Here is a 27,975-nt window from a genome sequence, read left to right as displayed (position 1 = left end):
TATAAGTAACAAGCCTTAAAAAATAAAATCAAAATTTGGTATACAATAAAATAAATAAAAATTGATCTTGTTAATGGAATGTCTATTATGCTATCGCATGATGTAATCATAAAGTGAAAAGTTGATAGAAGAAGGAGTACAGAAATTTTAAAAATCTCTTTAATAATTAAACAAAAAATGTTTAATGGTATGTTATATTATCTACCTCTCCTTCTCCATTGGTTTATCATATATAGAAATTAATAAATAGTGAATGATATAATGAAAGTGTAAGGTGAAACAATACTCATCATGAAATTGATCAATAACATTGTTAAAGTTTATGAGTGTATCTGTTTTTGGTGAAGTAGGTGACGATACTCTTACACTATCAAAAAGCATTCGTTAAATCCATAGTATATAGGTTATACTATATTATTTTAGTGAAAGTTCTTTAAAGTGAGTTTATTTTTATTATGAGCAAGTAACAATATACCAATATTTGATTTAATGATAATATGTAAAAGAGTTTCAACTCATTATTAAATTAAAAGGATTTATAGACCAAATCACTTTTGATGAGTTATCCATAGTTTTAAGATACGAACTTTTTTGTTGATATTGAAGAAGATATCAACTTTTATGTTTCTAATAATTTTAAGATCCTAACCCTTTTTCTTGTTTGTTGAAGAAGATACCAACTTTAATTTATGTATCTAAAAAGTTGATGAAAAGATGCGCATGGCCATGCGTTTAAAGTTGCAAAAGTTTATGCAAATTAAAGTCACTTGTCCTCAAGAAAAAGTTATATATATATATATATATATATATACCTATGGTTTTGAAAGTAGGCATATGTAAGTATATGTAATCTATATCTACAGTTTTGAAAATATGCATTTGTAGGTATATGCAATTTATACCTACGATTCTAAAAGTAGGCATATGTAGGTATATGTAATCTATACTTACAGTTTTGAAGCCGTTGTTAAAGCATATAGTTACAAATATTACTTTCTGTAGGTATAAGGCATCTATACCTACAGAATGTATTATGTCACTAATACTTATAGTTATGAACTTAGACATATGTAGCTATATTATATTTATACCTACGCTTTATTGTACGTTCATAGGTATATTATGTCTATACCAACAGTTTTATTAGCCGTTACTATAAGCGTTCGTAGGTATATGCAAATTTCTTGTAGTGAGTTTATCATAAAAATTGATTCATGTTTGTGCAACATTGCTACATATATATATATATATATATATATATATAAGAAATAAAGTATTGATATTTTATTTTACGGAATAAAATATTTTCTGGTATAAGGAGATAAACTATTTCTTCTAGTTACTAAAATAATGACATTGTCTTATTTAATCATTTTTTATAAAAAAATATTTCTAAAACTAAACAAAATAATATACATGTCATACTATTACTAATAAGAGAAAAAAAGTTATTTCTAAATATGCGAACATACTTTATTCTCTTTAAATTTAATTGTCTCCGATTTGAGGAGCTGTAAATTTGTGTCCAAAAAATCTAATATATATATATATATAATATACATAAACACCGACAAGGTTGTTACATTTTTTATGGTTCTCTAAGATCTTCAATTCCACTAAACTATGTAGGAAATGATAGATTGTAAAGTCTACAATCTATGTAAATTGTAGATATAAAATAGGATGGACCTTATCCTACATAGTGTGTAGAGTTCATTACTCAAGTTTGGACCACACCACGGATCCTTAGGGTATGTAGCATCCAACCATGTCTCTAAATCCTCCCACCTTTGTTTTTTTACTAAAGACATAACCAAGTATCAAACATGGGTAACAACCTTGTCAATATATATATATATTATATTATAGTTCAATTGTAAATATAGCCTTTACCTTTAGTGTCTATTACATTTTTTATTTGGCACGTTACCCCTCACATTCTCAGGACTTGTAAACAAATTTCTACCTCTTCAAATCACAAACAATAACGTTTCTTAATTAGTTACTCTATATAGTGTTATTTCTATGTACTTTTTCTCTCTAGTTTTATTAATAAAATTTTACTTATAAAAAAAAATATGGCCAATTGTGAATGAAGGTAGACATTATTCCTTCAAATGTTCAACTTAAATAGTGAAACTGAAGTTATTATAAGAAGTATAATAATATACTCAAATTTCATATTTTTTTATAATAAGTCAAACCATATTTAATTTTCATTACTTTTTATTTTTATCTCTACACACCTTTAAAAACTCATATAATAATCAAAGGAAAACTAAAAGTTGGCATATATAAGTTGTTAAAATAGTATTTTTTAAAATTATACTCCCTGTGTTCATATTTATCTAACCCTATTGCATAAATTTTTTTATATGTCTTGTTTAGAAATTCAACATAATATTAATGATTATTTTTCATGTTTTTATTTTTTTTAACATTCTCTTGATTTATGCGAAGAGAGGAATGAAGTAATAATTATCGGAAGTTTCATTTTCTGATTGATGTATAAACCATAATAACTTGTATTGTAACTTTGCTATTGCTAATTTTTATTTGTTAATATAATGTATATGGGCTAGAGTACCCCATTACTCTTTCTTAATATTATACTTGTGCTTATAAAAAAAACTATAGAGATAAATAACATATTAGGGAAAATACAATAAATTAAATACAACTAAACATATTTATTATTTTCATAAGAATATATTTTCTTGTAATGAGACAAATAAATAGTAAGGGACCAAATATAAGTTATAGTGATAGCATGGTGATGGATTCTGCCTAACTTTGTTAGGTTGGTGGTGTTCCATCACTCATCTTCAGCTATCTATTGGTACAAATTCTTCAACTTGAAGAATTAATATTCAAGAACAAAAGCATTTGTGCAATAACTGTGATAATAGCAAAAACTTTGATACTTGAGAATCTCACTGTATCAATTGCTTATGAATCATTTCCCATTAGTTCCTTCATTATTCCATTATTTTAGCTATAAATAAGCATACAATAATTGCACCAAATTTGTTTTGTATTGCTTGTTTTTTTATGTGTCATGTTCTATACACACTTTATTGAGTCAGAATCGTTTCCAGTACTAAAGAGACAAGTGATTTACAAACGATAAAAAAATCTAACATGACTCATTTATCCTTTTAAGTACAACGAAATAACATTTTTAAAGGAAATTTAAAACATTTGTCTCTCAAGTATTTGAGAGTTTCCTAGAGCGGATTCTATTCCACTTTATCATAATTGATATAAATATAATTGACAAAATAGTATTAATATTTTGTACAACTTTAGAAATAACACAAATAGAAACAAAAAAATGAAGCTTAAAAGGAATGGAAAATGCATATAGTAAGTTTGAACATGAATTCATATATATTGTTCTGCCCTAGTTGTTGAGCGTTTGAGACTACACGATGCAATCTCCTTCAAACTTTGGAGGATGAAATCAAATCCAATCACAAATATAACTATCCAAGCATTAAAACTTAGTATGTGCCACTCACATGCATGACACAAATAATTATAGGCACGTAAATAATCATACAAAATAATGGAAAGAAGGAGAAAAATATAGTTAATAATACATGTCACGATCATGCGTGCAAAAAGCTAAAAAAAGAAGAAAAACTAATGTGAAGAAAAAAAGAGCACAGCATGATCATAGCATATATGATATAACTATGCATATAAGCATATGTAAAAGTAACAAAGAGACAAAATAATTGGTGCAAAGTGAAAGTGAAAGCGAGCATCTCATCTAATTACAAAGAAAGATAAGTCCAATCTCTACCTAATGCATGTTCCATGTTATCTAACCATATCATAACATATTTTTAATTGTGTGGTTCAGTGTAAGGTTGAAATGAACAAATATTGGTCATTCGATTATCTATCAATGGTTAATATAATAATTCAATAACTTTTCATTTTGATAATGTATATAAGGTTTAAGGTCTGAAATAGGCTTCTCACTCCTATAACTGGATAATGGGTATGCCTTTTTTGCGTGAGATCTAGAGATGTTCTACCAATGAGATTTCCCTAATAGCTAATATTTGTTACAATTAGTAAGGAACGTACCAATAAGTGTTGGTTTAAGTTGTATATGTTTGGTTCCTCTTAAATAAAGTCTTCGGTTTGAGTCTTGTGAATGAAAAAATAACCGTTGGTAGAGTTAGCCTCCAGTATCAAGATACCCGTAGGAAACCAAAAAACTAGGAAGGAACGTTTTCTTGGCATTTCCAGGAATCAGAATGCTGAGCTAGTCTCATATTTGGGTTATTGTTAAAATATTTCATTGACTAAAAAACAATAGAGCAGAAGGAGAAAAGTAATATAAGTTATTTTACACCAAAAGTAGCATCTTAAAGAAAGGAAATCAACATTCACACTTCCTTCACATTTTAATATTACTAATGATTTATTTTTCTTCTAAATCTTCTATGAAAAATGAAAGCTTCATGTTCCCAAGTTAGATTACTAAAAACTTCAAAAAATGAATTTCAACCAACAAAATTTCATACACTATAATAAAAGTGACAAGTATCACAAAATACAACTTAAAATACACCTGAAACATGTAATTTTTCTGTAGTATAGGAAGATTTGTAAATTGAAAATATATCATTACAAAAAAATATTCCTTTTCACAAACATCACATGAAGAGTTACTTATTTAAATTTTAAGATTTGAAATTGTGTTGTCGTTTCTATTTTAAGGTGAAGTTGTGTTCCCGTTTCAGTAGTAAAACAATATTGTTAATCAATTAGATCTACCCTCTGGTACTTAGAAATGCCCCTTGAAGAACTATTGCTATTGCATTTATATGCTTGTTTATACCTCAATTTCAATTTACCAATCAGAAGGCAAAATGAAGGTCTTAAGTGATGCAAGTAGCACCTAACTGGGATAAAAATGAAGGTATTAAGTTGTTTTATTTATTTAAGTTTGATGGATCAACTAGTTAAAAAGACTAATGTAACTAAAATCACAAAATACATAAAGTGTGCTTTAACAAATGAACTATTTTCATGAAGCATGAAAACGTAGAAAAAGTAAACATGACTCAAAATAGTCACATATTCACAATGCTTCAAACATTTCTAATACTATTATTTATAATGTTGTACTTCTGGTTTTTTTTGTTGATGAAATGTTAATGTAAAAAGGATTATAGATAATTTCTTACCCGTCTTCAATATGTTGACACAGTAAAGATGCAACCCAATAGAATATTGCAGAGTTTACACAGATTTATGCACATTCTTATATGCATTGATCTGTCAAAACAAGAACCCAGAGACTAAAGTAACATGTTTACCCTTCTAAAAATGCAACTAACCTTTCCAAGAAAATAAAATTTATAGCCCCAGGACTTGTTGAACAAAAGCCCCAATGCTGCAAGTTAATGCCCCAAAATTTATATGAACATGCAAACAATGCAGGTACCAGCTATTCCAATTCCTGCTGTCATCAATCCTCATTACTCTGAATTTCCCATCATGATCAAAATAAGAGAAACTATACATGCTACTTATATCAGGCAGAAACACAGGAATACTATGCATTAGAACTATAAATGCCACTATGTATTGGAAAGACTATGGTTATAAGATTGAGGCTTGTCAACACCACCATCCTCTCTGCTCACAGCACCATTTGTCATCTGTGAAGTTTGCTTTCGTCTGAAGACACCCCACAAGTAATACTTAGATTGAAATCCTGCCCAATGGGTAACTCAATTAGAATTTGAATTTGAAGTTCTATAAACAATTAGATTGAAATGTGCTATTGAAGAATTAGAATAAATGAAGCTCACCCCAGATATGGTTTGGGAGCAGAGTAGAAGGAAAAATCAAAAGCTCTGCATTTTCAGCCACAACTTTAATGGCAAGTTCAAGGTGGATGAGGTCATCAACCAGCTTGTCAAAAACATTTTCGTCTCTGTAGAGAAAGTAATATTCAGATTTGTAATATTAATGAACGAGCAGAGTAATACAATGTTAAAATGATTTGACAAATCACCTTTCACTTTCAGGAAAGAAATAAAGGGCGATGCTCTTATCAGTTGGCCCAGCATTCTTGAAATGATTAGGCCACACCATATATCTGGGAAGTAAATCCGCATGAAGCACCTCTGGGAAACGTGTTGACTCGTCATAAACTTTGGAGCATGCTAAAGTGGACACATGGGCAATGAGTCCAACAGTACCAATAGTTTCATTGCACAAGTTCAAAGGTCCCCTAATAACCCAAAAAACTCAACTTCAGACAATATTCACCACAACAGATAAAAAAATTAAAAATTCATCACTTTCCAAATGAAGGTAGCAAATAAAATTTATTACCTCCAGATTGGATGCACAATAGGCTGTGCAACAACTTGACCAACCACTGCACAAAAATTAGTTTCTAGAGTGGTCTGAACAGATTTGGACGCTCCATTAGAATTAGCTGCATCTCTTTGAACTGGTTCACACTCATTTTTAAGCATGCTTTCTTCTTCACAACTATTACTACATTGAGTATGCTCAAGCTGAGGTGGATCGACACTATCAGATAACAGATCCTTTGTTTTAGAGAGAGGGCCAGAGTTGACTTTCCTTTGCGCCTGCTTCTCTTTTATTGGCATTTGATGCTGTTGGTTGCTTTTCGTAACTCCCTTTGTGCAACTCTTAAGTTCTCTGGTTTGGATTTCATTTTCTGTGAAACTTACAGAGTCACTTGTTTCTGATGAGAGAGGAGTAGATTGGTCAGGAGAAACTGCCACTACTTGCTTTGGTTCACAATCCTCACAAAACCATGTGACATCATCAATTTTAATCACAGGCCCATCTAAACAGTACCTGAGAAAAAAAGGAAACTTATGAAGCCAAAGGCCAACAATGAAATTGCGACTTTGTCAACTTCAAAGATTTCTGTTTTAATAAACATTGAGAATAAAATTCTGCGACAATTAAAAGTCTAAGTTGTGTAGTGTCTTAATTCTGTTACTCCTTGGTTTACTCTGGGTCGTCAATAGTGTGGCCCTGATAGCAGAACACAGAGAGGCCCACAACGTGGACATGCATCAAGGTGTGGTTTTCTGTAGTGGAAAACTGAGGCCACAAACACGAGTGAATTTGCGGCCACAACTGCCATTATTGGAATGAGCGCCTGAAAACCCTATTTACTCAAATTAAGTAGCAGCTCCCTATTTCACTCAAAATCACACAAAAGAATATTAAAGATTTAGTGCTACAAACTAATCCATTAACCCAAATAGTTCATCAGAGAACATTGAGTTATTTGGGCCCTGGAGGATTGATGGGTTGAACAGCTAGTTTTCGAGTACGAGATATTCACACGTAAAAGGGCAAAAACCCACAAAGCTAGTACAATAACACATTTGTCTCTGAGTCTCACATGGCACTTATTAAAAATTTGAGAGAATCAATATATGGATCAGATATTTGCCACTGTTTGTCTTTCTATGTTTTAAACAGGGTAACAAAAAATAAACAGAGTACACCATGTAAGTCGATTCTGCTGAACAGAGAAATGTTGTGGGACTGGCCTCATTGCCTCAGCCACTCCAAGTTTCAAGTTTGCAGTGAAAATTTCAAACAAAGAGTGAGAGGGGAACAAACGAAGTAGTGAAAAGTGGGAAATGGGCTAGGGCTTAAGAGATTTTTCACTAAAACTGGGTTAGGGTTAAGTTGGGCCTATCCATTTCCAAGAATGACAGGTCGACCTGGAAAACTATGAAACAAGAAAAACCATCAGAAATCACCTATCTCACTATTTTACAAACTTACCCGATCCCACCGTGTCTGACTCACTGAGGGTTCAGAAATCATATGATCATGTGATTCTATGAGAAAGATCGCTATTTTAACTACCTTGCATAAACTCTGAAGTCTGACTTATACCAACAGAATTTTTAATAAACGTCCATATGACAATAAAAAATAGGCATATACATCTATGTTCTGATGAAAAAACCTGATATAAATCATAATTTAAAACACTTTTACTAAAATCATAAATCACTCTATGTTACATGGAAAAACGGTCAGAGTATTGATACCAGCAGTGAGTTCGATCTCAATTATCCTTTGGAATGCTCAACTATAATGAGTACACTACCAACTCCATCACTCTTAAACGAAAATTTTAAAGAATGTCCAATTGACATTGTTAGTTACGACATATGCGCAGCTAACAAAAACTCGCGACACATGCATCCAAGAAAGCAACGAGAAGAGAGTAAAATAATCGTACCGATGCAGAGTACAAGCCTGACATCCATTGCAAAACACCAATGTCTCCGGAAAACCTAAATCACCACATTGGAGACAAATAGTTTCCTACAACACAAGTGTACATAATATAAGCATTTGAATCAAATATTGTTCCAAAACACTAAAAAAACTTTATTATACTTAATTTTAATTTTGTGATTAGTCATGTTTATATAATTTTATGCACTTTGAAATGAAAAAGTAATGTCCAAAAATCCAAAATGGTTTTACTAAATGAACAAGCGTTGTGAAGTTAGGTCAATTAGAACTTTCCAATGGACGCAGGTTCAAGTAACTGTTCATAAATCACAGAATCAGTAACCTTAATGTGTTATTACGAGAACATAACGAAAATGATATAAAAAATTGAATAGGGCAAAGAGTGGGAAAATAAACGAATACAAGTATTGAATTATGAAGCATGCATAAGATGTTAGATATATAGATGAATAATCGTGAATAAATAAAAAGTAGTGTGAAGAAAAAGGAAGAAAACAAAATGCATTATATGAACGATGGTCGAAAAGAGAGAGTAGAAGAAGAAGAAGAAGAAGAAGAAGAAGAAGAAAACTAACCATTGTGTTGTGTGTTGTGTGTTGTTAATGTAAAACGACGGCGTTTGTTATAGTTAGGTTCGAAAGGAAAAGGGTTTGAAATTCAGCAATAGTTCAATTCAATAACTCCCTCCCACTTTTATGTTTCCTTTTCTCTGTTTCTGGGAAACACCATCACTAACAATTTTATTCTTAATAATCAAATAAAAAGGATTTCCATTTATTTAATTATTTCCTTTTAATCACTATATTCCTTATTTAATTCTTTTACTTATGGTAAGTGTATCACTTCCAATCTCTCTATTTATTCCATTTATTTATGTATTTATTTGGATATAATGTGATTTTGGTATCTTTTTAAAACAATTAAAAATATTATAATCAACTAATTTTAACTAATTATGAGACTGTATTGTGAATCTGTTTAAAAATAAGTTTTTTGTGGAAACAAATAGATATTAAATATTTCTTGGCTAAAATAATATTTTAAAATTCTATCCTATTTTTAAGGTTTAGCTTGATTCTCTAATATTAATAATCATCAATACAATTTTTATTTTTATTTTTCTAAGTTTATCAATTCCCTTAATCACAATGATATGAAGTTGATATCAAAATTTTATCGAATATACTTACAGCTCACTAAAGATTCTTTCCTCGAAATTTGAATTTATCATGAAAACTATCATTTCTCTCTATTTATTCACTATTTTGGTGATGATAAAGAAATCTCTCACACTATTTCTAGTATATATATATGCATGCTGTTTCTAGCATTTCATGCTCTAAGATCATATAAAAATAACTTTTTTAGAATAAAGAAAACCAATGTCCAAGTATTTGTTATAGATTGGTGAAGTATTTTCATAAATAAAGCCATGCCAGTTCTTATAGCACCACAATGAATGTTATCTAATGCAAGGAAAAACAACAAGAGTTTGCTTGAATCCAACACCTGGAAAATAGTACAAGTATGTGGTAATTTCCATAACCCTCTTGATTACTAACTTGAATCTCATATTTTATTACTATTCATGTTAATTATGTCATCCTCTCCCTATTTCCTGGGGTATATTATTAATAGGTACATCTTTGAAATTAACTAGTAAAACATAAAAAACTGGGACAACATAAGATCAAATGATTGTTAAATATACTCAAAGTCTAAACCATAAAAAAGCCTATGACAGAAACCAAGAAAGACTTAGTTGTCAATTTTGATTGCATATTTCTATTAAACAGGAAAACAAGTACTTTCCCTACAACTGAATGTGGATTTGAATGTAGAAAAATCCTAGTAAAACTCACTCCTAGGTGTCAAATAGAGACCCTCATCTGTACTAGCCCAATCCCCTACAACTGTTTGTGTCTCAGGTGTATCATTAGGACAATTAGGCCTAATTCTCACCCTTGGTTTACTTGATGGCACCAATGGAATAGGTGCTTCTTTCTTAAGAATCCTAGCTGCATCTCTCACTGTTGGCCTTTTCTCATAATCAGGGTGCACACAAAGAAGCCCCACCAATAGCATTCTTTCCATTTCCAACACATCAAATTTTCCCATCAATGTTGGGTCAGCACCCTCAATGAGTTCTTTCTTCTCCCACAATTTCCACACATAGTCAACAACCACAGTGCCATCATCTTCCACTGGCTTTCTCCCAGTTGCAACTTCTAACACCACTACACCAAAGCTATACACATCAGTCTTCACTGTTGGAACACCCGAATAAACGTATTCAGGAGCAAGATACCCCATTGTTCCTGCTGGTATAGTAGCATCCCTTGTTTTGTAAGAGCTGTGTTCATATACTTCGGCAAGCCCGAAATCACTAAGCTTGGAATTGAAATTTGCATCAAGCATTATATTGCAGGTCTTAACATCTCTATGAATGATTTGCCTCTCACATTCTTCATGGAGATATGTAAGAGCAGAAGCAACCCCTAGAACTATTTTAACTCTTTGCTTCCATGAAAGGGCGAATGAAGAATCGTCATACTTCCCATGGAGAACTTCATTGAGGCTTCCATTGGGCATGAACTCATAAACTAACACCAACTCATTCCCTTCACAGCACCACCCTTTAAGCTGGACCAAGTTCTTGTGCCTCAAGCAACCCACCATTGTAGCAAACTCGGTGGCAAAAGGGTTGTGCAAAGTAGAGTCTTTCAAATCATCCCTCTCAAACCTTTTCACAGCAACATCTCCAAATGGAAGAGACCCTTTATAAACCTTTGCTGATGCACCTTGCCCAACAAGCCTATCTCTATTGAATCCCATTGTAGCTGATCTTATCTCAGAAAGTGACAATCTTGTAGGCACTTTATTTGTCTGAAATCTACAACTCTGCCCTTCCCTAATCTGTCTAACACCAACAACACCTTTCTTCTTTGTCAAGAAAACGCAGATTACAACCACAATGGCGAACGCGGACACCGAAAATGCTGCTAAACCTCCTAATCCAAGAGCAATCTCTTCATTCTTCTTCTTTCTATGACCATGAGAATGAGAATCATTGTGCTGAGTTTCTGTGAAAGAATTCCCTGGATAACACAACAAACAATCCCCTTCTTCAACCATATCCATAGGACTCACTGAATGAGAGTCATAACCAAAAGTTTTGAACTGCCAATGATCAACAATGTGAAAACTTGAACCCTGCCCATTAGAGGCAGAGAAACCAACATGCATGAACTCATTAAACTTATCAGAAAGGTCAACATTTGAAGCAAGAATAGGAGTTGAAGGCCTAGTTGAATAAGAGTAACTAACCCAAACCCTCACCATTTTGATTGCATCTCTATACTCAATCCATGCAGTTATAACTCTCCCACTCTTGAGATCAATCCCATGTGAAATAGCATCCACTGTAGCAAAAGAAACAACACTGTTAACATCAATGCCAATGTGGTTATCATTGATATCACCCAGTGAATTATCAACACTTGTGTCAAATTCAGGAGATATGTAAGAGCAGAAGCAACCCCTAGAACTATTTTAACTCTTTGCTTCCATGAAAGGGCGAATGAAGAATCGTCATACTTCCCATGGAGAACTTCATTGAGGCTTCCATTGGGCATGAACTCATAAACTAACACCAACTCATTCCCTTCACAGCACCACCCTTTAAGCTGGACCAAGTTCTTGTGCCTCAAGCAACCCACCATTGTAGCAAACTCGGTGGCAAAAGGGTTGTGCAAAGTAGAGTCTTTCAAATCATCCCTCTCAAACCTTTTCACAGCAACATCTCCAAATGGAAGAGACCCTTTATAAACCTTTGCTGATGCACCTTGCCCAACAAGCCTATCTCTATTGAATCCCATTGTAGCTGATCTTATCTCAGAAAGTGACAATCTTGTAGGCACTTTATTTGTCTGAAATCTACAACTCTGCCCTTCCCTAATCTGTCTAACACCAACAACACCTTTCTTCTTTGTCAAGAAAACGCAGATTACAACCACAATGGCGAACGCGGACACCGAAAATGCTGCTAAACCTCCTAATCCAAGAGCAATCTCTTCATTCTTCTTCTTTCTATGACCATGAGAATGAGAATCATTGTGCTGAGTTTCTGTGAAAGAATTCCCTGGATAACACAACAAACAATCCCCTTCTTCAACCATATCCATAGGACTCACTGAATGAGAGTCATAACCAAAAGTTTTGAACTGCCAATGATCAACAATGTGAAAACTTGAACCCTGCCCATTAGAGGCAGAGAAACCAACATGCATGAACTCATTAAACTTATCAGAAAGGTCAACATTTGAAGCAAGAATAGGAGTTGAAGGCCTAGTTGAATAAGAGTAACTAACCCAAACCCTCACCATTTTGATTGCATCTCTATACTCAATCCATGCAGTTATAACTCTCCCACTCTTGAGATCAATCCCATGTGAAATAGCATCCACTGTAGCAAAAGAAACAACACTGTTAACATCAATGCCAATGTGGTTATCATTGATATCACCCAGTGAATTATCAACACTTGTGTCAAATTCAACAGCAAAAGAAGAAGAAGAAGAAGAAGAAGAAGAAGAAGAATCTTGGGTAAAAAGGGGTGGTGGTGAAGGAAGACCAATATAACCCTGAGAGAGGGTTGTGAAATCTGTGGTTGAGGAAATGAGGAAAGCAATGCCATCACTAGAAGGGCAAGAAGAAGAAGAGAGGATTGAAAAAGAGAACTTGCATGAAAAAGAAGCAGTTGAGTTAGTTATAGGATCAAGAAACCGAACTTGGTTAACATAGAAAGCTCTTCCAACACCAGAAGATGAAGATGAAAGGCAAGTAGGTAGTTGTTTTGTGAGGGTAATGGAGTTGTTGTCAGAGAAGAAGGCTTCACCAAAGAGTGTGATGTTTTGTGAAGGTGATGAAGAAAGTGATGAAAGAAACGTGAAGAGGAAGAAATGGATAATCCATAAGAGGAATAAAGAGTAAGAACAATGCATTGTAGAAGAAGAAGAAGAGAGATTTGTTATGAAGAAGAAATGTCAACTTGATCAACATAATAACATTTCTCTAACTAAAAATGTGAAAACTCAGAAACAGATTAACCTGAAATATTTGGATTCACCCATGCAGGTTATGCAGGTTGCACCACTTTTTGTTTTAGAAATCTTCTTGTAAAAAATAATTAAATATAACAAATGTCATGATTTTAGTTAAGAAAATAAATAATTTATACTAGAATATATTTTATTCTATTTTTTGTTTTGCTTTTTTGAAAATATGATTTGGGAAAGTGTGGATGTAAAATAAAAGAGATTATGGAACCCCAATGTTACACCATTTTGGACCAATTAATCATTTATTGGCCTTGGGCTGGGTCTAGGAGTGTATAATTTTCAACCAGCCCTTTCATTCACCAAAAATTTTCATCTCATTAACATTTCCAATTCATCTTTCTTCCAATTATTACATGGTCACACTAATGGCAATCATTATGTAGATAACATGTTTCAAGACTAATATTCATAATTACAGCAATATGGATATGTAATAAATTTATTTAATCATCAACCATATAATAATTTCTCTTATATTGCGAGAGATATTTTAAATTATGAATAACATTATGTGATATGATTGTTATAATATTTTAGTGATGGCAAATGTATCATTCATCAATTGCAATGTGACTTGTTCATAATGATGTGGCATTGGAATATTAAGTCAATCACATCATTCCTACATAAGCCAATGTAAATAGTTATAAGAGTGTAAAATGTATACATTGATAATGTAAAGATTTATACACATGCACTTTATTATTCACCGTTCATTTAGATTATCTTTTCTGAAAAGTCAATAATAGTAAAAAACCAATGGTGATGATACAATAACAGTATATAAAACTCATACACTATCAGTGCATACATATTTTTATAATTGGATTGCTAATTTAGAACCTCTCACCTCTTCTCTCCCCAGATAGTTTCATATACCATCTCTTCTACATCCATTATACATTTACAAATAAGTTAAATTTAGAGAGATTATTATACAGGTGATAATGTTATCCTTTAAAATTTGAATGAACTCACATAATAAGAAACATGGTTTGCTTTATGCTTTTAATGTTGACTATAACTACAGTGACCAATGAGTAAGACAACAAGAGACAAAAGCTGCCAAAACATTTGTTCTTTTAAAGTAATAATAGCAACAAAAGAAATAAGATTCATGTTAGGAATGTTCATGGCCATGTTAGAAATACAATTCATGTGGATGCCACTTTTTCTGATGTGTCACCCTACAATGATGAATTTTTTGTACTATAAAGTTACAACAATGTTATTTGTAAACATGGGATTAATATATAAAGTGGACACATTCTATCTTAGGAAAAAAATTTAGCTAAAATTAATGTGTTTTATGCTTCTTCTTTTTTACATGGAGAGTATTTACTTTAAATGTGAACTGTAGTCACACAAATAATATTTTGGATGAAGTAATAACAAGTATCTTGATTCTAATTGTTAATTTCTCTTTTATTTAGGATGTTGGGTTATTCTATTCATACATGTACATATAACATATTTATGTATATAAGAAAAGTTCTAAAATTTTAGGTCAAGAAGAAAATGCAAACAAGCAATACCATTAAAACAATCACATGTGACTCATGTTCTAATATTCGAAATGAGAATGCACATGCATATATGACTTATGTTCCTCATTTTTTGATACTATTGAGATTATATTTTACCTTTTTTAGGTAAAAAATTAATCTTTTCGGAGTTTATGACTATCCATTCCAACAAGTGTTGTTCCCGGAAATCAAACATGAACATTTCAGTGACTTATACTTTTATTGCTCCAAGTAACTTATACTACTTCATAACTCATAAAAGAGTTGGTTTTCTAAGTACAAAACTATGAATAAGATTGTGAGTTTTAAAATTGTCTTAAAGAAATTGGAGATTTGTCTTTATCATTTGAAAAGGGAAGGAATAAGAATAAACAATAATGTATTAAATGACATGGTTGATCCTTAATTGAATGATAAAAAAATGGTCCCATTGTATAGGAAGAGCCCGACCAAGGGGCTTATTAGTGTGATTGTGTTAAATCAAGTGGGGACCTTCACCATCAAATTTTGGCTTCTTGTTCCTAAAATCAAGTGGGAACTTCATCTTCATACTCTTTCACTTTCATTTCCCTTTTTCATTATTCCAAGCTTTGCTTCTCTTGGTTCAAGATTTTACTAACTTTTTAACCAACCCAAAATCATATCAAATCAACAAAGTCGGCTTTCAAGGTGATCATGTTGCTATTATTGTAACTTTCTAATTATTTTCATGTTGTAATTATTTTCAATTTCCTCCCTTATTTTGTTCTGACTAAACCAAAAAAATTATAATTGATAATAATTGGTGGAAGTGGTTGTAGACTTATTGTTGAAAATATGTCAATCAAAATTATTCTTTATTTTTCAAATGATTCATAATTCTAATAATTTGTTCTGTTAATTTTTGAACTAGCTAGATATTTTGGGTTTTTGGTTATTAAATTTATGAAAAATATATAAAATAACTTTATGTCTTTTGCAAATAATTACTACAAACTATTTTATTTTTCTAATTACCATTAAACTTTAAGTGCCGATGACATCAGTTCTTGCATGGAAATAATATTAAATTAATAGGAATGAAATTTTTTAACACATGAAATTTGTTTCGAATTTTGACTTTTAGATCATTATTTTTTTCTATTTTTTATATACACCAATTTTACTACATTAACCATTTCTAATTCTAAAATTTACTTATCATCATCTTCTTAATTAATTATGTATTTCAATGGCAATTTTATCCCAATATCAATGCTCGCTTACCTACATTGTTGCAATACTGCTATAGTGAATTCGATTGCAACAATATATTATATAAAAACCAATTTCACCATTATAAAATTTATGAAGTAAGTAGGAAGAATCAATAGTTCATAGTAATTACTTGTATAAGGTATAAAGTTTTGAAAGACTTTATCCACTTTCCCTATTTTTTTATAATATTTTCCCTTTAAAGAATAAGTGGATAAACATATATTTAACCAAATTAAAGTTTTATAGTCATATAATATTATAAAGAAACTTTTAATTTACAAAAACAACGTGAAAATTAATTAATTACTTTTTTCTTCTCATTTTAATTGATCTTTTAACTTTTCTTACCTTAATTAAAACCCACAAAAACAATCAATTAATTTTCACCTTAATTTTAGTCCATGTTACAAATAAAAATCATGTATCAAATACTTGAAAAAATGTTTTTTGGATAAATCATGGTCAAATAAATAAATAAAAAATGTATTAAACATTAAGGAGATGTTTTATTCTCTTATATTATTTAATTTAATGTAACAAAGAAATTACATTAAAGTATATAATTACATTAAATAATCAAATAAATTTCTTCTCCAAAAGGAAAACCATGGCCGAAAATGAAAACAATACAAAATATAAAACCATTAATAATGTCTTTTTTAATGTAACATTAAGTCATTAACCTATAAGTAGAAATTTTCATCTTAACCTACCATTAAATATTCAATTACTTGCCTGCCCCGTTCAAATGACCAAGCTACCCTTCTCACCTAAGTGCTTCATTAAAAAATATATTTTACTCAATAAATAATTTCAAAATAAGAAGGTGTGCATCGGAAATTGGCTTAAAAAAACAAAACACATTTTCATAATGTCCTTAATTTAATTAATAACTTATCTATACTTCTATACTATATATAAAGGCAAAACATGGTGTAATTTCTATTTCCTATTTTGCCATTTATATTATTTAATTTTTACAAAAAGACCATATAAACATAAATAAACATCACAAACACATTAATTAACTATATCTTTCACATTAAATTGAATATTATCATAAATACATAAAAATTATAACAAATACATTCTAATTCTAAAAATAAAATATATAAAAATTGAATACGTAGTACCATGTAATATTGACCGGCAGACACGAAGTGCCTGTACACACTAGTAATAGATAAATGGAAAATATAAAATAACTTTCATGGAGTAATTCTAATTTCATGTTTCTAAATATCATATATCTCTTAATGTAAATTAATGCTTCCTTTTTAACTACCACATCAATTCTTAAACATCTCATTTCCAAACTGATGTGACATTTTTAATGGATAAGTAAATTATATTGATTATGACATTAAATTTAAAATGTGGATAAATTACTTAGTCATGATAATTTACTTTTATTTTTAACTTCCAGCATATATCACATGATAATTTTCTTAAATAATATAATATAAAGATGATACATTCTATATAAAAAAAATAAGAATGTGGGTGATCGACACGGAGTGTCGGTCGACGCGCCAGTAATAATAATAAATATAATTATACCAATAATAATATAAATTTTTTTAATGTATAATATTTTCTTCCTTCTTTCTTTCCTCTCTTTGACTAGTTGTACTTTTATCGACTTCTATTCTCTCTCTTCCAAATTCCTTCTCTCTCCTCTCTCCTCCGCAACCCGCTTCGGCGACGCCGCTGAAGCCAGCATTCATCGCCGGAGTTTCTCTTCCTCCGCCAAATAACACCTCCCTCTCACCCTCTCAGGCAAAACCGTCTCGACCAGATTTTCTGCACCGTTTTTTTGTTTTTTATTCACCTGGTCCAAGTTGCTGAACGAGTTGAAAAACGGTGACTTTGACTTTGAATTGTAAATGGGGTTACTGTGTTTTCCTTTTATATGATGAGGAACAGATCCGCGGAGGTTTTTTTTTTTGCATTGTAGAGCGTGAATAATAAAAAGTGGATTTTGATTTTTTCGGAGAGAGTGAAAAGTGAAAGAGGTTAAGTTTTATGATGTACGGAGGTATGAGAAGCGATCGAAAAAGATGGAATGGCAGATCTTGTTAGCTACGGGAATGTCGACCGTGACATTCACCAGGTAAAGTTGTTCCTTTTTATAATTGTTTTGATGCTTTGGTTGTGTTTCTGTTTAAATTTTATAACTTTGGATTTGATTGTTCAAGATTTTTATTTTTTATTCTGGTGGGTATAAATATTATGAACTTATGAGTCATGATCACGTGGTTTTGAATGTTATGAACTTATGATCAAGTGCTTCTTGTGTGTGTGTGTTTACTTGTTTGAACTAAGTGAGAAATTTAGAGAGACTGAGAACATGTGGGATGAACAAAAATTTATGTTTTTAACTCTATTTTGTTTTGGGAGACTGATCTGACCTGAATACAAGTGTGTGAGGTAACTTGTGTTTTTGTTCGGGTGGGTACGAATGCCATGAATTTATGATCATGTGTTTGTTGTGTGTGCTTTTACTTGTTTGAAGTTTGAACTAAGTGCGATTTTACAGAAAGTGGGTTGAGCATGAATTTATGTATTTCAATATGAAAAAAGTAATAAGAATAAAATATGTAAAGGTCATATTCAGAACCTCAATTATGAAATCCCTTATCTCCCACTTCACACCTCAGAAGGCACTGTTCTTATAGAGAGAGGCACTTCCATGTCTTCTTAAGACGAAATTGCCTGAGGAGAGGAAAGATTCCCTTTTTAGGTAAGCCTATTTTGTTTTGAGATCCTGATCTGACCCGAATGATGTAACTTTATTCCAAATTGTTAGGAATATAAGTGCATGAGTGAGGTAAGTTTCTTATATCGAGGAGGAGCAAGCAAAGTGAGGAGAATATAACTGGATGAACCTGTAAGGTTTTGAGTTCAAATGTGGTGTCAGGTCAGCTTATGTGATTTTTGCAATAGCACGTTGTTGAAGATCATCCCTCATATTGTGCTCCTACCTTGACACCAACACAAACAATATCTGGATCTCCGCCCATATGCTCAATCGATGTGGAACTTTAACACTCAACATTTCCAACCACCAACCTGGGTGAAAACATTAAGAAGGAGAGATAAGAAAAAAATTGACTGTTGTAAAATGTTACTGAGTATACTACGAAACTTCGCACCATTTGTAATATAATATGCCTTAGATCATTCTTATTTCTTCATTTCTCCAAACCTTTTGTATGTCTTATGCTAATATTTGTATGTCTGTTTAGTATTTCATGTGTTTACCATATTACGTTTTCATTCTGCAGGCATTGATTGTTTTGAAAAGGGGTGCTCAACTGCTTAAATATGGTCGTAAGGGAAAAACTAAGTTTTGTCCATTTAGACTTTCAAATGTAAGGATAGTAGGACAATGGCTACTTTTCTATGTTGGCTGATTTTATATGTACCATATAGTATGGAAAGACTTCTAGTCTTCTACATCGTATTTTTTTTAAAATTTTTATTCGCCCTTTCGTCACAGGGAAAATCTATTTTTAAGTGACCTGCGTAGTAGAAGTTTACTGCATGGCACCATTAAAAAAGACCTTACTTTAAATGGTTTTATTGCAAATTTGGGTTTTAATAAGGGCATGCATCTATCATCGCATGTAGCTTCGCACCTAGTAGGGTAAGGCTTGGCTTTTGTTGTACTAATGATTTCTAATGTAATTGAAGTTAGATTTCTGGAAGGGGACCATGCAAATCTTCATTTCATTCTACTGTAGTATTAAAATTATCATACTCTGTCTGCTACTGTGCTCTGTGTGTACACGTCGTAATTTAATCATAACGGAGTGACTTATTAAGTCGTGATCCCTGACTAACTTTATTGTATTCACTGTAGCCTGCTCCTAATCTTTAATGTGCGCATTTTCTTTCCCATTTTTAGTGGGTTTTCTGCTTTTGAAATTTGCAATTAAGGGACTAGTGACTACAACTTGGTGCATTTTAGTTTTAATAGTATGCCTTATGTTGATTCACTTGTTGGCTAAAACCAATACTTTCATGAAACCTGAGTTGCAGGTTATTGTTTATTCTTACTATCACATTCTTGTGGTGTAGCACATAATTTTTTGTCCTGTTCTTTAAGTGGTCTTAAAATTGAAAATTGGTCCTATTCTTCATGTAATAGGCATGGATTTTGACACTCGTTTGAGTTGTCTCTATTTGTGACATTCATTTAAGATATTTCGAGTTCACTAACTGTACTGATTAGAATATCTGAAAACCACAGGATGAGTCATCTTTAATCTGGATTTCGAGTAGTGGAGAAAGAAGTCTGAAGCTATCTTCTGTCTCTAGAATTATTTCCGGTCAAAGAACTGTGAGATTTCTACATCCCTGTTTTATTACTTTGAGATTAACTAAGTGATTTCAATAAATTGTTCAGTAAACAAACTCTTCTGCTATTTGATTATTTGTATTTATCTTCTGGCAGGCTGTTTTCCAAAGTTATCCGCGTCCTGAGAAGGACCATTTATCTTTTTCACTTATTTATTACAACGGGAAGCGATCCCTTGACTTGGTTTGTTTTAACTCCTGAAACCCCTTTCGTAAGGGCATCATTATGGTGTGAACATTTTCTGCATTTTCCATTGTTATAAATTATTGTTTTTGTCGATTTTCAGATTTGCAAGGATAAAGTTGAGGCAGACGTGTGGATTGCTGGTCTCAGAGCACTAATATCATCTGGTCAAGGTGGGCGCTCCAAAATTGATGGATGGAGTGATGGGGGCTTATATTTTGATGTAAAAAACACCTACTTGTTGTCTTCTGAATTATTTTATTCTAATTGTTTAGGTTTCTTTTAGTAGAGAAATAAATAGCATGAGATGAGAATGTGCATAATTACAAAAAGAGGATAAGAAATCCTCACAAAAGTAAAAATAGTACTTGTTAGGTTTCTTGCACAATGATGTCTAAACTTTGAAAAATGATACTCTTACTCTTGAGCCAATTTTGGTGTGTTTCATCATTTTCCATGAATTAAATGTTTGGGATGAATCACAATATTGAGAACTTATTGGTTTTATGGAGAAGAATAATTGTTGTTTCCTGTGACGAAAGCTAATATTTGTTCTATGATTTAAACACTTTTGTCGAGAAAGGATGTATGTTGCAGTTTCTGAAACAAAGTGATTCTCGCTTACACTTATTGTTCTTCTATCACAATGTAGGAATGTGCTTCCATTTTTTACGGTGATGTCATTTATTGGTGAATTATGCACTAACTGTATTAGACATTTAAATAATATACTTTATTTTCCCCGATGCCATAATACCCCATGATAGCTCAATAGATAAAATACCTGCTAAGTTGCTTATAATTTTTTCTGGCTCAATTACTTTCAGGATAGTAGAGATTTAACATTAAGTAGGACTAGTGATAGTTCAGCTAATGCTTCACTAGACATCAGTTGTCCTGACTTTTCTGTGATTCTGCCGAATACTTCTCCAAAGCCCTTCCAGCCTAAGAATACCTTAAATTTTGAAACGTTACATGCACCACCAAACCCATCAAATATGCAAGTGAAAGGATCAAGTTCAGATGTTTTTCGTGTTAGTGTCTCAAGTGCTCCCAGCACGTCCAGTCAGGGCTCTGCACCAGATGATTATGATGCCCTTGGGGATGTATACATTTGGGGGGATGTTATCTGTGAGAACATTGTAAAAGTCGGTGCTGATAAAAGTGTCAGTTATGTCAGCCCGAGGGCAGATGTTCTCCTCCCTCGGCCACTGGAGTCCAATGTAATTTTAGATGTACTTCAAATAGCATGTGGTGTTAAACATGCTGCTCTAGTCACAAGGCAAGGTGAAATTTTTACGTGGGGTGAAGAATCTGGAGGATGCCTTGGCCACGGTGTTGGGAAGAATGTGATTCAACCTCATCTAGTTGAAGCACTGGCTTCTTCAACTGTTGATTTTGTTGCCTGTGGGGAGTTCCATACCTGTGCTGTTACAATGGCCGGGGAACTATATACATGGGGTGATGGTACTCATAATGCTGGGCTTCTTGGTCATGGCACTGATGTTAGTCATTGGGTACCAAAGAGAATTGCAGGTCCACTAGAGAGGCTTCAAGTTGCTTTAGTCACTTGTGGTCCATGGCATACTGCGTTGATAACTTCAACCGGGCAGCTCTTTACATTTGGTGATGGGACATTTGGTGTCCTGGGCCATGGAGACAGGGAAAATGTTTCATATCCTCGAGAAGTTGAATCCTTATCTGGGTTGAGGACAATAGGTGTTGCGTGTGGAGTGTGGCATACTGCAGCTGTTGTAGAGGTTATTGTGACACAATCCAGCACGTCATCAGGTAAATTGTTTACTTGGGGAGATGGAGATAAAAATCGCCTTGGACAAGGCGACAAGGAGGCCCGACTGGAACCAACATGCGTGCCTTCACTTATCGATTACAATTTTCATAAAATTGCTTGTGGGCACAGTTTGACGGTCGGCCTGACTACATCTGGACATGTTTTTACAATGGGGAGCACTGTTTACGGTCAGCTTGGGAATCCTCAGTCTGACGGGAAGCTTCCGTGTTTGGTTGAAGACAAACTTTCTGGAGAATACGTTGAAGAAATTGCATGTGGAGCATATCATGTCGCCGTTTTAACATCCAAAAATGAAGTTTATACTTGGGGGAAGGGTGCAAATGGGAGATTGGGTCATGGTGATGTTGAAGATCGGAAAACACCAACTCTGGTTGAAGCTTTGAAGGATAGACATGTGAAATACATTTCATGTGGTTCAAACTACTCTGCCGCTATATGCCTCCATAAGTGGGTATCTGGTGCTGAACAGTCTCAGTGTTCTACTTGTAGACAGGCATTTGGGTTCACTAGAAAGAGGCACAACTGTTACAATTGTGGACTTGTGCACTGTCATTCTTGCAGTTCAAGGAAAGCATTAAGAGCAGCTCTGGCTCCTAATCTGGGGAAGCTATATCGTGTTTGTGATTCTTGTTATGCAAAATTGAATAAGGTTGCAGATGCTAGCAACAATAATCGGAGGAATGCTTTGCCACGATTGTCGGGCGAAATCAAAGACAGGTTAGATAAGTCTGAGATAAGACCGTCAAAGTTACCAGTTCCCTCTAATATGGATTTGATAAAGCAGCTAGATAGTAAGGCAGCAAAACAAGGGAAGAAGGCTGATACGTTCTCTCTGGTTCGGACCACACAAATAACTTCTTTGCTACAGATGAAAGATGTCTTCTCTACTCCTAATAATGATCTGAAAAGAACACTCCCAAGACCTGTTCTTCCATCATCTAGAGTGAGCTCCAGGTCTGTCTCCCCTTTCTCTAGAAAATCGAGCCCCCCTCGTTCAGCTACACCTATTCCAACAACACAAGGACTTTCCTTCTCAAAAAATGTTACTGATAGTTTGAAGAAAACAAATAAAATTTTGAACCAAGAAGTGGTGAAGTTACGTTCTCAGGTATATTATCCGTCCCCTCATCTCATGTGAATTAAATAGCAGAAGGTAGCTGCTTTGATAGCACAGCTTTCATTCATTTTAAATTTCTTCCCCGTTATAAGTTCGAGCCTGGCAAATAGACCTTGTAAAAAACATGAGCAGTATCACTTGGCTCAGGTTGGCCAGAAATGTTAATTTCATGCCTTTATGCTTTTATATCTGCACTTACGGTATCAAGAGAGATCTAAGCATCTAATATAAGTCTTCTTAGGTTGAGACCCTGAGGCAGAGGTGTGAACGGCAAGAATTAGAGATTCAAAGGTCAACAAAAAAGACTCAGGAAGCTATCACATTGGCTGCTGAGGAATCTTCCAAGTCCAGGGCTGCAAAAGAAGTCATAAAGTCACTTGCAGCACAGGTTAAATTTTGGTTAATGAACCTTCTCTTTGAACCGGATATCTTTGAAAGAGTTTATTTTATTTGGTTCCTTTCATTTAGTGGCTTTATATATGCAGTATTTAATTTGTTTCGTAAAATTTTCTAACTCTAAAAAGATATCTAAAATTGGTTTTTGAGCAGCATGATTTGTTTATGTATGGAATTTTATTGGGGAGATAAATGATGGGTGTCTTTTTATTTCCCCTTTTGATTTTGTTAGTTATGCCATTTTTAGTCTTGTTTTTAGGTTTCTCTATTATACTAAACAAACATCACATTATTTCAGTAACATAGACACTCAGGTTTGGGACATGCTGTATACTGTTTATCTTTGCTTTGTTGATCTGCCCCTTACATTTCCATTCCTCTATTCCTTATAACATTGCTGTTCTACACGTACACTTATTCATTCATCATGTTTCAGCTCAAAAATCTGGCTGAGAGGCTTCCTCCGGGTGTTTATGATGCCAAGAACATCAGACCAGCTCACCAACCGAATGATCTGGAGCCAAACACCCATTATCCGGACTCAAATAGGGAGCGTCTTGTGAGGGCAGAGTCGATCAGCGACTCTAGTTTGGCTTCCATGGGACTTGAATCTTCTCTGATGAATAGAACGAAGGGGAATTTACCAGGAAGCCATGGAACAAATCTCTACCAACAAAAACCGGGGCTGGTGACCTCTAACAGGAGAGATGATGACTCCGATGCTAAATTGACAAATGGCAGTGGTATGATTCAGGCAAGAGACAGTGGCGTGTCAGACACTACTGTTGATGGTAGGGATTCTGGGAATTTCCAAGACGATGAGAGCAGTTTGGCATCACGGAATTCCGATAGCAATCAAATTGAGGCAGAATGGATTGAACAGTATGAACCTGGTGTCTATATAACACTCACTGCTCTGCATGATGGAACCCGTGATCTGAAGCGAGTGCGCTTTAGGTAATGAACGAGTTCTCCACATTTCATGCTTATGTTTATTTGATTCAACTTATTTATGCCAACCGATTTTAAATAGCACCTAATAGTTTACCAGTGACAGTGGTCAATGTGGTAGTGATTAGGCAGACTAGAATTGTTTTTGAATCCAAGTATCCCAATTACCAAATTCCTTGTGTCAACTCTGCATGTTGGGAGTATCTTTATCTAGGTCAATATATTGATCGGCTAATACCTGGCTACGGAAACTCATACCCGATTATTGTTACTTTACTAAGATGTATAAAGTTTCTTGCATGTGTAATATGGCGTTGTTCGATCCATGTACCCGACCCCTCCTAGTATAAATTAAGATCAAGACTTGGTTGTTGTTGTATTTGTAATATGTTTGGTGGTAAATGTGTTTGCAGCCGAAGAAGATTTGGAGAGCACCAAGCAGAGATTTGGTGGTCAGAGAACCGTGACAAAGTATACAAAAGGTACAGTGTTCGTATAACCGAAAAGTATTCCAGCCAAGCAGCACACAATGGTAGTTCAGCTGTTTCAGAATCATAGAGAAAGTTAGATGAAGGAAATTCCTACATCAACAGTTTTTGTTACAGTGAGCATAATTATAGGAAAGCAAGAATCAAAATGAAGGAACCAGACAACCTTGTTGAGTTTATGTTTCTCCTTTTTCTCTGAAGTTAAATGTCTTGCATTTACTTTGAGTAGGTACCCTTACATATCTGTTATATTGTAGTGTATATAAAATCATCAATTAGTTGTTAACCTTCATATTTTCGTGGTTAGTTATATAACCACCATAGTAATTAAAAATATAATTGATTTGGAATATGAATAACCCACCCTTCATACACATAAATGTGTGATACTCAATAAATAGACAAGAAACACCTTTATGAGTCAAATCAGCTAATTCATTTTCAATGGTGTTTAACAAAGTTCTCCACTTAATTTTTTTAATGTAGTGCTCTCAAATAGATAAGAACAACATAGAAGTACATAGAATAGCACGTGATTGAAAAAAAAGATGAACAAAGCATGAATATATGTGTATGCTCACCATATTAAATAGCCAAAATCCATCTTCAAACTTGAATTTTGTCTCCATAACAACAAGATCTCAATATTATTGTCCACCTTTGACATGCTCATATTTGGTTAATAATTTAAATATTTTTAATGAATCTTTTCAATAATATTTCATTTAAAAATGTAATCGTAAATGAGTTATTTATAGGGTTTCAACTTTATCTTCTTATATTGCCTTCATTATCTTCTTATTTTGTAAGTGTATTTAAAAAATTGAACATCGAATAAATTCAACTATAAATTACAAATAATTGATACCAAAAAAGTAAAAATATGGTCGGCACGCAAGAAGTGGTTGTGGTCACCATAGTAAAAATAAAATCAAACGCAAGTTTAAGACGATTCGCACGTCAAATTCCCATAATTTATGAGAATGTATGGTCACTTCTAGCAATAGTGAATAGTCTCTACCTTTAATAGTCTCTACACGATTTCAAACTATGTCATGTCCAAGTTTACAACAACACAATACACAAGTCGGTAACCATCAACTTCAATAATTCGTATGGCTTCTTTTCTATTTTTTCAATATAACCCACATTAACATGAATTCACGAGTATTTAATTATTTTACCGACCCAAAAGCTTATATTTGGAAGGAAAATGTATAAGCAACAGCTTTGTAATATTTGTCACCTTTTTCTCTTAATTTGTTTGTAAGTACATGAGCTTCTATATATATCTTTAAGCCAAGCCTACACAACAATATTTCTAGGTTTTGAACCCTCAAGGGTTCTATACTTCTATTACAATTAAGATATACCTTCATTCACCATGAATATAATGACATGAGACATGTAGAATTTAAGATGGAATAATCAATATATATATATATATATATATACTTAACTCTATCTATGGTTTCCCAAAGGAGCTTTGGAATCCAATGTCATTGTGCTTCCGAGAAGGCCCTGAGGCTGGGATTGGCGTTGCTTTTGGCAAGAAACCAAGGAAGTGATTTGGAGTGTGAGCCTTGGGCTGAACTTTGAAAAGTTGAGTGTGTCTTGAGCCATAACTATGCCCAAACAAATATATCACCAAAACCAGCATCACTAGCAATACATAGACATGTCTTTTAGTTCTACTTCTACCCATTTGGTGCAACCAATATATTTTCCTTTATAGAAAGAAAATGAGTCAACAAAAGATGGAGAGAGAATAATGAATGAACATGGAATTTAGAGAGTGCTTGTAGTGTTAAGAGTTGCTTGTTTGTGAAGTATATATATATATATATATATGAAAGAAAGAAATTAATGGAAATGCTACCAAACAATGAAGGACAAGGCCAGCATGAGCAGAAACATGGAAAAGAGTAAATGCATGCAGGATCATGTGCTTTAAGATTTGGGTGTTGGGGAAAATATTTAAATTTTGTATTAGGTTTTCTAGGTGCCTTGTGTAGTAATAAATGAGAAAACATGAAACACTAGGAAATTAAATACACTAGGAAATTAAGAGGGTCTTGGAACGGGTCCTTGGGGATGATGTTTTGAGTGACCCATTTTTTTTTTCTTTCTAAAAACGGAATGAAAATTAGTTGTCTCCATGTGTGTTTCTATCCAATAAAAAATGTCATTTAAAATTTATAAAAACATACATTATTATTTTTATATTATTTATTAAATTTTTATTGGTTAAGGAAAGAAATATAACATCTTTTTAAGACAGATGATCATTGTTCGATACAAACTAGCCAAAACTGTACTTCCCCATTAGTGTGCTAGCCAAGGCATGGAGACAAAATTCCATAAGGCATTCAATGGGGTGATGCCATAACTTCTTTACTATACCCTTTTCCAATTTCTTCATACAAATTTGATGTTGACTACTTGTATAAATCGTGAGAAAAAACATATACAAATAAAGTA

General features: G+C 33.1%; 3 protein-coding genes across 6 annotated transcripts; 1 reads left to right on the top strand and 2 right to left on the bottom strand.

Moving 5' to 3' along the window:
• On the top strand, positions 816 to 25,841 carry LOC109346766. Of its 3 annotated transcripts, none has more exons than XM_019586536.1 (10): positions 816 to 826; positions 18,184 to 18,296; positions 19,471 to 19,557; positions 20,439 to 20,528; positions 20,643 to 20,729; positions 20,833 to 20,952; positions 21,557 to 23,650; positions 23,901 to 24,047; positions 24,492 to 25,012; positions 25,420 to 25,841. In XM_019586536.1, the coding sequence occupies exons 2-10, from the start codon at positions 18,249 to 18,251 to the stop codon at positions 25,562 to 25,564; spliced, it is 3,339 nt and encodes a 1,112-aa protein (XP_019442081.1). In that variant the 5' UTR covers positions 816 to 826; positions 18,184 to 18,248; the 3' UTR covers positions 25,565 to 25,841. The 3 variants fall into 3 exon arrangements, 2 of the variants coding, with proteins under 2 accessions (XP_019442081.1, XP_019442080.1); XR_002107553.1 differs by lacking the exon at positions 816 to 826 and having other exon boundaries at positions 17,788 to 18,296; positions 25,420 to 25,663; positions 25,721 to 25,841; XM_019586535.1 differs by lacking the exon at positions 816 to 826 and having other exon boundaries at positions 17,788 to 18,296.
• Positions 5,100 to 8,996, bottom strand: LOC109346767. Of its 2 annotated transcripts, XR_002107554.1 has the most exons (7): positions 8,877 to 8,996; positions 8,282 to 8,367; positions 6,367 to 6,864; positions 6,044 to 6,262; positions 5,838 to 5,962; positions 5,550 to 5,740; positions 5,100 to 5,451 (listed from the first exon to the last, which is right to left on the bottom strand). XR_002107554.1 is itself a non-coding variant. In XM_019586537.1 (6 exons), the coding sequence occupies exons 1-6, from the start codon at positions 8,877 to 8,879 to the stop codon at positions 5,604 to 5,606; spliced, it is 1,068 nt and encodes a 355-aa protein (XP_019442082.1). In that variant the 5' UTR covers positions 8,880 to 8,996; the 3' UTR covers positions 5,458 to 5,603. The 2 variants fall into 2 exon arrangements, 1 of the variants encoding a protein (XP_019442082.1); XM_019586537.1 differs by lacking the exon at positions 5,100 to 5,451 and having other exon boundaries at positions 5,458 to 5,740.
• Positions 10,130 to 13,430, bottom strand: LOC109346768 (L-type lectin-domain containing receptor kinase S.6). Its single transcript, XM_019586538.1, has 2 exons — positions 12,279 to 13,430; positions 10,130 to 11,241 (listed from the first exon to the last, which is right to left on the bottom strand). Exons 1-2 carry the CDS (start codon positions 13,302 to 13,304, stop codon positions 10,150 to 10,152), a joined length of 2,118 nt encoding a protein of 705 aa, XP_019442083.1. The 5' UTR covers positions 13,305 to 13,430; the 3' UTR covers positions 10,130 to 10,149.

Source organism: Lupinus angustifolius, chromosome LG04 (genome assembly GCF_001865875.1).
Source record: "Lupinus angustifolius cultivar Tanjil chromosome LG04, LupAngTanjil_v1.0, whole genome shotgun sequence".
Classification (NCBI taxonomy): Eukaryota; Viridiplantae; Streptophyta; class Magnoliopsida; order Fabales; family Fabaceae; genus Lupinus; species Lupinus angustifolius.
Note: the sequence above shows the minus strand (reverse complement) of the source record. Positions and strands in the feature narration are given on the sequence as shown.

Bases quoted from the DNA above. Each gene is read 5' to 3' on its own strand.
- LOC109346767 (XM_019586537.1), bottom strand. The intron at 6,865-8,281 runs GTACGATTATTT...TTTTTTTCTCAG, and splicing joins CAGGCTTGTACTCTGCATCG to GTACTGTTTAGATGGGCCTG. The intron at 5,963-6,043 runs GTGATTTGTCAA...CTTTCTCTACAG, and splicing joins TTCTTTCCTGAAAGTGAAAG to AGACGAAAATGTTTTTGACA.
- LOC109346768 (XM_019586538.1), bottom strand. From the start codon at position 13,304: ATGCATTGTTCTTACTCTTTATTCCTCTTATGGATTATCCATTTCTTC. The intron at 11,242-12,278 runs GTTGTTGGTGTT...TTGACAAAGAAG, and splicing joins TCTTGACAAAGAAGAAAGGT to AAAGGTGTTGTTGGTGTTAG.
- LOC109346766 (XM_019586536.1), top strand. From the start codon at position 18,249: ATGGCAGATCTTGTTAGCTACGGGAATGTCGACCGTGACATTCACCAG. The intron at 19,558-20,438 runs GTAAGGATAGTA...TGAAAACCACAG, and splicing joins GTCCATTTAGACTTTCAAAT to GATGAGTCATCTTTAATCTG. The intron at 20,529-20,642 runs GTGAGATTTCTA...ATCTTCTGGCAG, and splicing joins TTATTTCCGGTCAAAGAACT to GCTGTTTTCCAAAGTTATCC.